This window comes from Acanthisitta chloris, unplaced genomic scaffold, assembly GCF_000695815.1.
Source record: "Acanthisitta chloris isolate BGI_N310 unplaced genomic scaffold, ASM69581v1 scaffold5036, whole genome shotgun sequence".
NCBI lineage: Eukaryota > Metazoa > Chordata > Aves > Passeriformes > Acanthisittidae > Acanthisitta > Acanthisitta chloris.
In genome coordinates, this window is record NW_008677493.1 from 24,001 (window position 1) to 35,671 (window position 11,671).

The 11,671-nt window shown below is 50.2% G+C and overlaps 1 protein-coding gene across 1 annotated transcript in view; it reads right to left on the bottom strand.

Annotated features, from left to right (window-relative positions):
• Positions 1–5,638: 5,638 nt before the first annotated feature.
• Positions 5,639–11,671, bottom strand: part of HDAC3 (histone deacetylase 3) — a 7,689-nt gene continuing 1,656 nt past the window's right edge. The window contains exons 3-13 of the mRNA XM_009076515.1: positions 11,319–11,375; positions 11,170–11,225; positions 9,217–9,350; positions 8,898–8,978; positions 8,738–8,811; positions 8,542–8,606; positions 7,673–7,762; positions 7,446–7,504; positions 6,656–6,735; positions 6,154–6,311; positions 5,639–5,708 (exon numbers count right to left, since the gene is read on the bottom strand). Of these exons, the coding sequence (XP_009074763.1) occupies positions 5,639–5,708; positions 6,154–6,311; positions 6,656–6,735; positions 7,446–7,504; positions 7,673–7,762; positions 8,542–8,606; positions 8,738–8,811; positions 8,898–8,978; positions 9,217–9,350; positions 11,170–11,225; positions 11,319–11,375 (924 nt within the window). The remainder of the gene's footprint in view (positions 5,709–6,153; positions 6,312–6,655; positions 6,736–7,445; positions 7,505–7,672; positions 7,763–8,541; positions 8,607–8,737; positions 8,812–8,897; positions 8,979–9,216; positions 9,351–11,169; positions 11,226–11,318; positions 11,376–11,671) is intronic.

Below are 11,671 nucleotides of genomic sequence, written 5' to 3' on the forward strand. Positions count from 1 at the left end.
CCAAATGCAAACACAATGGGGAGTTTGGGGGGCACTTACAGGCACTACCTGGCTCCCAGTGCCTCCCAGTAAGCACCACACACCGGCACGCAACTCACCAGCAACCTCAAGTCCACCAGTAACACCCCAAGTCCACCAATAACACCCCAAATGTTCCTTGCAGTGGCAGCACCCTGGGACAGGCAGGAGGTTCACCCCAAAGATGGGCACACACATCACCTGGAGTACCCCCAAAAGTGAGGGCTGGCAGGTAACTGCCACCAGGTGAAGCCACCGCAGTGCCAGCAGTGCTGGAGACAGCACGTGCTGCACCCCAGAGCTGGGCACACACATCACCTGGAGTACCCCCAAAAGTGAGGGCTGGCAGGCAACTGCCACCAGGTGAAGCCACCACGGTGCCAGCATTGCAGGGGACAGCAGCAGCCCCTCTCTCCCTAAGAGACAACCCTGGGACACAGCCTGACTTCACTCCCACTTACCTTTCCACATATCCTCTGTTAAAAACATCACCTCCACTCGGGAAAACACCTGCACCTGGCTGAGGCAGGGCAGGTGCCCCAGGGATGGCACTGCAAGGGCTGAAAAGCAGGGCAAGTGCCCCACAGATGGTACTGCAAGGGCTGCAGCAGGGCAGGTACCTCAGGGATGGTACTGCAATGGCAGGAAAGTGCTGCTTGCCCTAAAATATCAGGAAAGGGCAGTCCAAGAAACCATTGCCTGTTGAGAGATGAAAACTGCTGCTAAAATCCACAGGAAGTGTGTGAGGTGGGAGGTTGTTCTCTCCAGGCTCTGATACACACAGGTGGGAAAGAGGGAATGTGCAAACAGCTCCCAAAGCAGCCAACACTCTACCTGTGCTTATACACTGCATGTGTGAGATGAGGAGTGACTCCAGTTCCCAGGAATTCCAGAGACAGGCTCAAAACCCTCCCCTGGGGCATGGCACAGAGAGTGGGTACCCCATGGGTCCTGCAGAGATGAAATGCTTACAAGGTTGAGGGAGAAAGTTCTCCCAACAGGTTTTGCATCCTTCAGAAAGCAAAGGAACATTCATTTTCCCACCTGCACTGCTCCCAGAGCCTTGTTAAAGCCTCTGATAGTGTTAGGGTATGTTTCCCAACACCAGGAGAAAGAAGGAAGAGCAGGGAGAGGGTAAAGGGATGACAGCCATGATCTTCAAACAGGGAAATCCTGACTTGTGTGAGGAGACTATTTTCACTAGGATGGTTGAACACCAGAGAAAAGAGTTCAGTTATGTGGAGGAGAGCTGAGGAAATTCCTGTGCTTGAAGAGACTCCAAAATGCCCTGAGCAATCCCTGACTTTTGGGTTAGCCTCACTTGGAGTAGGATGGATGGACCCAAGACCTCCAGGGGACTCTGAATCCAAATCACCCTGTGATGCTGGAAGGACCTTGTTCTGCTGATCTCCCCAATCTGTTCTCCTCAGCAGACACTTTTGGCTTTCCCAGCTCCATGGTTTGTGGTCAGCTTTCTCCACTTAGACTAAAAACATTCCCAAGCAACAGAGAAAGAGAGAAGTTTCTGTCCCTGTTCACTGTCACTTCTCAGCCATCATTGGCACAGCAGGGATGGATGCAGGAAGAGAAGAGCTACAGCTGCAGCATCCCAAAGGCCTCACCTGAGAGGTGACAGAGCTAGGAACACTGGGATGCACAAGGAAAAGAGAGGGACGTATTGGCTAGAGGAGACACTTGTGCCACCATTCCAGCAGCAACACATCCATGAGCAAGAGGAAGTGATGCCACAGCATCCTGGGAATCAAGAGCACATGGGATGATACAAATGCATCTGTGAGCACCTGGAGGGTGAAGAGAACCAGGAACAGACATTCTGTGAGCTGCTCCACAGCACTAGGAAGTATGGTCATTAAACCCCAAAGTTTCAGTCTCAAGAGACTTTGGTTTTGGTCCACAGCAGGCATTGGAATGGGCTGCCTGGGGAGGTGGTGGATTCACCATGCCTGGAGGTTTTCAAGACAAGACTGGATGTGGCACTTAGTGCCATGGTCTGGGCATGAAAGTAGGATTGGACTCGATGATCTTTGAAGTCTTTTCCAACCTGGTTGATTCTACGATTCTAAGTGTCTCCTGGGCTCATCTCCAGCAGTGTGGGCAGCACATCAAGGGAGGGGATTGTCCCTCTGCTCTGCTGAAGTCCCACCTGGAGTACTGCACCCAGACCTGGGATCCCCAGTACAGACTGACATGGATCTGTTAGAGCAGGTCCAGAGGAGACCATAGAAATGGTCTGAGGGCTGGGAGAGAGGTTGAGAGTTGGGGATGTTCAGCCTAGAGAAGGCTCCAGGAGACCTTATTACAGCCTTTCCATATGTGAAGGAGCTTAGAAGAGAGGTGGAGAGAGACTTATCAGAGCCTGCTGTGACAGTAGAAGGAACAAGCTGGAAGAGGCAGGTTTAGACTGGACATAAGAAATGTTGTACCATGAGGGTGTTTGGACTAAAGCTAAGCTCAATTCATTAAGGCTGTGCTTGAAAACAAAGGAACTTTTACCAAGCAGAGACAGTGACAGGAGCTAGTGATGGGGCTAATGCAGGGGCTGTTAGAGAAGGAGGAGAGAGACACTTCATCGGGGCCTGGAGTGACAGGACAAGGAGGAATGGTTTTAAGCTGAAGGAGGATAGATTTAGATGGGATATTGCAAAAGAATTCTTCCCTGTGAGGCTGCTGAGGCACTGGCACAGGTTACCCAGAGAAACTGTGGCTGCCCCAAACATGGAAGTGTTCCAGGCCATGTTGGATGGGGCTTGGAGCAACCTGCCCATGGTCCTTTCAAGCCAAATCATTCACTGATCACTCGCTATCACTCCCTCCTGCCTCTCTAGATTACACTACCAGAAAATAGAACAGCTAAATACAGAAGGAACTTTTCCACAGGCTGTTTCATATGGATAACAACTCTAAGCAGGCTCCTGAATAAGTGTTTTGGAGCAGCCATCTGAGGCACCTGGACTACCCTGTGTGATCAACACAGCCAGAGCAAGTCCTGCCGTGGGGCACAGCTCAGCTCTGCTGCAGCATGGACAGAGTCATGTAAAACAGGGGAAAATGTCATTTATGTGAATATTTACAAGTAATTAGGACAGAAGGTTCATTGTCCCCCAGGATGGAATCCCTGGGTTTGAAAGCTGCTCTGCCATGGCAGTGAGTGTGGGGAAAGGGCAGAGCCAACCTGGCCACTCTGGTGCCCAGGGATTTGCTGGGCCATGTGGAAGCTCAGCAAGAAAGGGACAGATATGCAGCAGGAACAAGCTCTGCTCCTCTGCAGCTGGTGACAAATGGCTACAAACCTGTCTCTGCCAGGCTCTGCAGGGGCTGCAGTACCCTCAGACCTCTGTGAGAGCACAGCCAGGACTCTGCTCCCCCCAAAACCAATCTAGGGGCTGCAGTTCCCCCTGCCAGGCTCTGCACACACAGGGCCATGGAGTCTCCATGTAATCCCAGAGATCCAAGTGCCACCTGGTGTCCAAGAACAGCAGTGCCCAGGGACACAGTGTATGGAAATCAAAAATATGGGAAAAATATGGAAAAAAAAAGATGGAAATAACATCCCCAGTGGGGACTTGGACACTGCCAGGGATGGGGCACAGCCACAGCTTCTCTGGGCAACCTATGCCAGTGCCTCACCACCCTCTCAAGGAACAATTTCCTCCTAATATCCTATCTAAATCTACACTCAGTGCCTGATGAATACTCCCTCTTCAGCTTCCCTTCAGACTCTGGAAGGTTGCTATGAGGTCTCTACACAACTTGCACTTCTCCAAGATGAACAGCCCTAACTCTCTCAGCCTGAAGACCTTTCAGTGCATCACAGAATCATAGTATCATATTAAGGTGTTGGAATGGACCTCAGAGAGCATCCAGTCCCAACCCCTGCCCTGGGCAGGGACACCTCCATTAGCCCAGGTTGCTCCAAGCCCCAACCAACCTAGCCTGGAACACTTGCAGGGATGGAGCAGCCACAGCTTCCCTGGGCAACCTGTGCCAGTGCCTCAGCACCATCCCCACAGGGAAGAATTCCTTCCAGATATCCCATCTATCCCTGCCCTGTGGCAGTGGGAAGCCATTCCCTGTGTCCTGTCACTCCATGCCCTTGTCCAGCCCCTGTTCTGTAGTTCATGCTCCTCTATATAGTCCCCAAAAGGGCTTTAGGAGAAGAAGAGTGCAAGGAGCAGCCTATGGACTAAGTCTAAGGCTGCTATAGCCACTGCACCTCAAAGAAACTGATACTTGTAATAATTGCAAAGCTTTACCAGGACTCAGAGGCCTAAGCAGTGTCCAACCCACTTGGTCTCTTCTAAGGAAGTTAAGTCCACTCTCCTCACTGTGTAGTGATGCTGAAAACTCACCAACATTTACTCTGAAATGAATTCCCTCCACTCATTCACTCATTCAGTGGATGACACTACCCTGCCAGGGATGGGCTTGATCCTTTGGAGAACAGGAGCCACAAAGGTGTGAGAAATAAACAGACAAACAACAGGTCAGGTAAGAAAAATACTGTCTCTTATTTAATGTTTCAAGACATCAGTAAACAAACAGAACAGTACAGACAGGCAGAGGCTAAACCCTCCCCAACTCCCCAAACCAGGGCAGGTACCAGGTGATGGCTTGGGAGAAGGAACAGCAAAGGGTGGGATTTCAGGGCTGGCTGAGAGGAATCTCTGCTGTCTTAGGGCAAAAGGACACAGGACTTCGAGAAGCAGCTTCCCTCCCCCATGGGCAGAGAAATGTCTGCTGGGGGCAGCCAACAGGGAATGGTTTCCCCTTGGAGCAAGCAGCCCAGATCTCTGCTAACACACACAAGGGCCAAGTGGGACCTTGGAAAAGGCAGCTGGAAGCTAAGTTAGAGGTGTGGGACATATTCTGTCCTGACCTTGGCAGCCAAACCTCTGCTCCACGGTCGTTTTAGCCTCTCAGAGAATAAACACAACAGGGAAATTGGGTCCAAAGTGTTACAGACTCATTTCTGAATGCAAATGTAGGTGTGAGGGAAGGAACAAGCCTATGCTCTGCATACATCCTCCCATCCTCCTCCATTGAGCTGCTCCCTGCTCCAGGGACATTCCCAAACCCCTATCCCACAACTGGCCTTGTCTTCTCCAGGAGCTGTGGAGCATCAGAAGGGACATCAGGAAGCAACTCAGTGCAGGCTTCAGAGGACATCACTGTGTACCTTCAGAGGACCTTCAGAGGCCATTACTAGGTACCTGAATGGAGGGCTGGGAGAGCAGGATGTATCCAGTGGTGCTGGAGAGAGGCAGAGATCATAGGCACAGCTGCTCCAGCTCCCACTTGGCTGGCATAAGCCTTTATGGGGGTTCTGGAGCATGGCTCAGGCTCTGAAGGCAGTCCCACAGCTGCCAGCCAGGACACAGCATGGATTCCATTCCACAGAGTTGCAACAGCTGGAACACGTGGTGGGAAGTCAGGAACATGTTTCCTCACTCTCTCCGGGTATCACAAACCTGCAGTGGTGTTGTTTCTGCTGCCACCACATGCAATCTAACACAAGGGAGGGCTCACTGGCTCCTACATGGCCCAGTTGTCTGCTCCAAGCATCCATGTCCAGGGCAGGACACCCTGCAGGGCATAGCCCTCAGATCTCAACGTCGCTCTCCTTGTCATTGTCGTGGTCACCATCGTAGAACTCATTGGCAGCCTCAGGCCTGGGGAAAGAGACATCCTTGTCAGTGAGAAGAGAGAACCCTGGCACCCTTGGGGCACAGGGAATGCCCAGCTCCCACAGCCCAAGGGTGTCCACCCTGTAGAATGCCATGGGAGATCACGTTTCTAGAGGCTCCATAGGTAACACCAAAGACTCACAAGTGACTTGGGGTTTTGGGTTGGGACAAGATGATCTTCAAGGTCTCAGAAGAGACTCAGAACAGAGTTTCCTGCCCATGAAAAGGGTTGGAACATGGTGTTCGAGGTCTCAGAAGAGACTTTCCTGTCGATGGCAGAAGGTTGGGACAAGATGATCTTCAAGGTTCCTCCCACTCAAACCACTCTGATTCCATGACTTGTATGTGTTCTAGGAAACTGCCTCCACTGTATCCCCTGCCCATCCCAACATGGACAAACCCCATTTCTCCAGAAGCAGAGCTCTGGTACCTGCTGTAGTTTTCCTCAGAGCCTCTTTCCTCTGGATCAGGCTCATCTGTGCGGTCATAGCTGAGCAGGTCTGAGGGGACATCATGGATCTGCACACTGGGAGCATGGTTCAGCATCTTCAGGTTCTCAAATATGGTCTGCCTGATCTGGTCCAAGTACTACAGATGGAAAAAACAGAGAGGGATCACCCCAGTTAGACCTGGCAGTATACACAGAGCCCCAGCTGTCAGCACTGCCTGCACCACCCATGTGGTGGCCATCAGAAATGGGTGCAGAAAAGTATTTTCAGAGCAGAAGAGGTGAGAGGCAATTCAATCATTCATTCTGGCACACTGAGACAACCCAGAGAAGGTCTCAAATGCTCCTGGCTTGGCAGAGGAAAGGTGGTGGTTGTTTTAAGTCAGTTTCCTGCTTTTGCTTGATCTCTACTTGGTTTCACAGCATCAACCAGAGGGTTCTGGAAGTTCAGAGCTGATATTGCAACACAGTTCCAAATACTCACCTGCCTAGAATTCTGGTTTTCAATCCTTGTGCTGACATCAGGGTGAAGGGTGAAGTCTGGAGCGAAGTATTCGAAGTACTCTGTGGTAGAAGGAGGCAGAGTTAGAGCACAGAGGGGTGGGACCAGCCTGGGCTGCTCTGCAGGGAGCAGAGCTCACCCTCACACCTGCAGGAGGGAGCAGGGCCTAAAAAACCACAGATGGACAGCTCTGCCTTCAAGCAGTTAGCAAAACAGAGCAAACAGCAACACTCAGGGCACTGAATAGGAAATGATCCTAATGATATATGATCCAAAGATGTGTCTGCCCAGAAAGGTCTACAAGTGGGTGGCAGGAGATACAGAATTTGGGCTAGAAAGGACCTTAAAAGCTCATCTCTTCCACCCCCTGCCATGGGCAGAAACATCTTCTATTAGCCCAAGTTGCTTCAAGCCTCATCCAACCTGGTTGTGAACACTGGCAGGGATGGAGCAGCCACAGCTGCTCTGGGCAACCTGTGCCAGTGCCTCAGCACCCTCATGGCACCAAGTGCAAGGTGGGATCCAAGGATGTTTGAGGTTGGGATTGTTCAGCCTGGAGAAGGCTCCAGGGAGACCTTAGAGCCCCTTCCCATGCCTAATGGGGCTCCAAGAGAGATGGAGAGGGACCTGAGATAAGGGCCTGGAGTGACTAAGACCATCTCCAAAATCCAAAGTGTTGTCACTTTGGCCCTGGATATTCTATTCCATGTAGAATAGAATATAACAACTATTTTAGCTCTGCTAAAAAGGAAGAAAGGGAACTCCAACTTACCACTGTATGGCAGCTCTTCACTGATTGCTTCATCTACAAGCAATGATGTTTCATAAGTCCTGAAAACAGGGAATAAGATGAGTTCAGTGCAGTGAAAGGGACATGGGGGATGCAGGGACAAAAGCCACAGCAAGTGGTTGAGCAGTGAAGGTTACCAGTAACCAACTGGTTAAGCAGTGCATGTTACCAGTAATCAACTGGTTGACCAGCAGGCAGAGAAGACTCACCAGCACCGAGCCACATTACGGACTGTGTAGCCACCTCCTCCCAGCACCAACAAGGGGATGTTGAAGCTCTTGACATACTCCACACACTCCCTACAAATTCCAGACAAAAACCATATCAGAGCTGTTAGAGCAGCACATAGTCACATGACAGGAATGCACTCAAACACCACCAAGGATGGTGTGACCTACCTGGAGCTCAGGGATTCCAGCCAGGGAGCCTGAGCCATGGAATCATCAGCACACGGTGGTTAGGATTAGAGGGGAACTTAAAGCTCATCTTAAAGCTCATCTTGTTCCACCCCTGACAAGGGCAGGGACACCTTCCACTAGACCAGGTTGCTCCAAGCCCCATCCAGCCTGGCCTGGAACACTTCCAGGGATGGAGCAGCCACAGCTGCTCTGGGCAACCTGTGCCAGTGCCTCAGCACCCTCATAGCCAACAATTCCTTCCCAATATCCAATCTCACCTTGCCCTCTGGCAGTGGGGAGCCATTCCGTGTGTCCTGTCCCACCAGATGCTTGTCCCAAGTCCCTCTGCAGCTCTCTTGGAGCCCCCTTAGGCAGTAGAAGGGGCTCTAGGGTCTCCCTGGAGCCTTCTCTTCCCCAGGCTGAACACCCCTAGGCCTCAGCCTGTCCATGGCAAAGGTTCTGCAGCCTTTGGAGCATCTTCTGTGCCCATGTGCTGCTCTGAACCACTGCCCTGCAGCACCTTGTACAACACTACATTCTCACACACTTTCCTGTCACACACACATTTTAAAAAAACCCCAAAACCTTCTGTAGGACAAAGCCCAAGCCCAAACCTCAGAGCAGAGACTCCTCAGAGCCCCTCAGGAAGCCTCTGTGTGCCCCAGCCCTGCTGTACTCACCCATGGCCTCTTATGCTGAGGTTAAAGCAGCCCAAACGGTCACAGCCCAGAGAATCAGCACCACACTGGGGAATAAAAAACAAGAGAATTTGGCTTTGCATTCCAATATGTCCCAATCCTGTTTCCCCAGGAACAGAAGAGAACACAGGGAAACTGTACCCTCCAAAAGGGATGGATGTGTGCTTTCCCTCCTTACCTGCAGCACGATGCAGGTGGGCTGATAGTAATCCACCACCTGGTTAATGACTGGCTGGAAAAGGTGTTTATAACCTTTGGAGAGAAAGGCAGGTTGGTCCTGGCTCTGGAACGGAGCTCCAGGACACATCTGGACATAGGGAAATGGCAGGAACACCTACTTTGGTCATCGATGCCATCACGGAGAGGCACATTGAGACAGTAGTAACGACCACTCTCTGCACCAACCTCATACATGTCACCTGCAGGGACAGGAGAGTCACCACAGCTCAGACAAGGTGGAAAGGACAAATGTGGGCTGGGATGAGACTCTTAACCTAGCAAGAATTCCTTTTTCTTACAAATCTCTGCAGTTTTGCTCCTCTCTTACCACTTTCCTCCCCCATTTCTCTCTGCAGCTCTGATTTTACCCCTTTCCACTCCAGCAGAGCTTCCAAAGGGTCCTGAAGCCACAATTCCACTAGCAAGGCAAACACATACCTGTCCCAGGAAAGAAATAGTTGCCATATTTGTGGAAGGACACTGTCATGACACGGTCTGTCAGGTAGAAAGCTTCCTGCACGCCATCCCCATGGTGGATATCGATGTCGATGTACAGAACACGTGGGTGGTACCTATGGAATACAGCAGGAAAACCAGTACCACCTGAGCTTTGGGATACAAGGCATTTGCAGACAGTCAGACACACCTCACCATTAAACCATTTTCTTCTCATATGCTTGGAAATCAATATTTAAACTGCTTTCTCATGGATTTGGACACTGATATTTAAACCATTTTCTTCTGGTGTCCTTGGAAATAGATATTAGATCCAAAGGTTTCCAGATGGAGTCAGAAATGCCTTGGACACCACACAGAATAACTTTCTGAAGCACCTGGGATGAGGAAGTTGCAGGTTTTTATTTCCAACATGCTCTTAGTTAATATTTAATAGCTTCAATGGTTTTAACCCTAGCAGGAAGTGCAAGGCAAGCAAGGAGGAGGTAGGAACACTCACTCCCTCCATGTGCCAGAGGCCTGGAGCACTGTGTCCCAACTGGTGAGCACCAAACACTCCAGGCTGGACTAAATTTGCTGGAAAAGCAGCCAGAGACACAAAGATAAAGGGGGAAGCAGAGGAGATGATCACCAGTAAATGCTCAAAGCTGCTGTGGAGCACTGGAGACAGCCCTGAGCCATCACTGGCTGGAAAGAGCTTCCCCAGCTTTTCACAAGAAAAACTACATCTGCTCAGCCCCCAAACACAAGGGATCCATGCCAAAACCATAAAGGAGTGGGGGAGGACCTGGAACAACACGATAACATCAAAACAGAGAGGATCAGAGTGGGGTTTGTGCCATCTGCCTTGGAAACAGAGCTTAATGTGTGCAGGGATGTGATAAACTGGCTGGGGGTGACCTAAGCAGACCTGAGACTTCCAAGAGGGACAGGAATTGTTTGGATTCCTTACATTGTTCATCCCAAAGACAAGTAGCAGCAAGAAGAAGAGGGGGATGGATGTACACAGTCCTGACACACTGGGAAAAGGACCTGCTAAGGGCAGAGACATCACTGTATTCCCATAGCGGGAGGCAAACTCTAAATACAGCAGAAATAGCTCCTGGAAACTGGGAACAATAGGATAGGGACATAGTATAACATCCCCTGAGGGGTAACTGAGCTGTGTTTGAGGCCTCTGGTGTCTGGGACTCATGGGAGACTAGGAAATGGGTGTGCAGAGATCCACAGGGACATCCTGAGGTTCCACACTGGCAGAGAGGAAGGAGATGGAAGAAATTCCAGGACATGCCATAAATGTGACTGTCATGTCATGTAAGTACTGTCTGGTCAACTCCAAATCCTTTTTAATTCCCTAAAAACTTGTGTCAGATTCAGGGACAAGGAAAGCACTTGAGAGTTCAAAAACATACATTCAAAAATCACAGATTAAACCCAGAAACAGAAGATATTTCTGTAATTCTTCCAGTCTCAATTTCTTTTTCCTTCCTTAAAACCCAACCCAACCCGACTCTTTTCTGCAGGGAACAAGTGTCCTTTGATCATCCATGTGTAGCTCAAGTCATGTTCTCAAGCCAGTCAAGCAAATCCAGAAAGACTGGAAGTCATTTATGTGTCTCCAGTGAGCCAGAACAAGCATTTCCCTCCCAAAGGCTCTCTGTGCCCAACAGGCTGAGGCTCAGGAGAGCCTGACATGAGTGTGGCACAGATGGAGGAAAAAGGAGATTGATTCATGTAACAAAACTGGAGTGAGATATTCCAGTTCTCAAGCCCTTTCTTCTGTCTAAATATGTGACCAGGACAAAACATCAAGTTTTTGGGCTTCCTGGACTCCAGAAAGGGAAATCAGGGGAAAAATAGAAAGGGAGAACAGTGAAGCAGCAGAGCGAAAGCACAAGCCAGGCAGGACAGTATCCCCTGGTCCCACATCCTTACTTGAGCAGCTCCAGGATGCCAATAACGATGTCATTAACATAACAAAACCCAGAGGCCTGCAAGACACAGAAACCCAGACAGCTTTAGAGTGGGATCAACACATAGTCAAGGCCTCAAAAGCAGAGGAATACACACATTTGCCTCATTACCTCAAACTTCTTGGCGTGGTGCAACCCTCCTGCCCAGTTTATGGCAATGTCACAGATCTAAGGAATGAAAGAGAAGGAAGTTTAAGGTGACAATATCATAGTTCCATAGTATGTTAAGGGGTATACACTCCCCCACGTTCTGTCACTACAATTCCTGATGAATACTCCCTCTCCAACTTCCTTGCAGCCCCTTCAGACACTGGAAGAGGATCTGAGGGCACCACACAACTTTCTGTTCTCCAGGATGAACAGCCCCAAATTTCTGAGCCTGAAGACCTTCCAGCCCACCACAGGATCATAGTGTCATAGTAAGTTAAGGGTTGGAATGGAGCTCAGAGATCATCCAGCCCCAA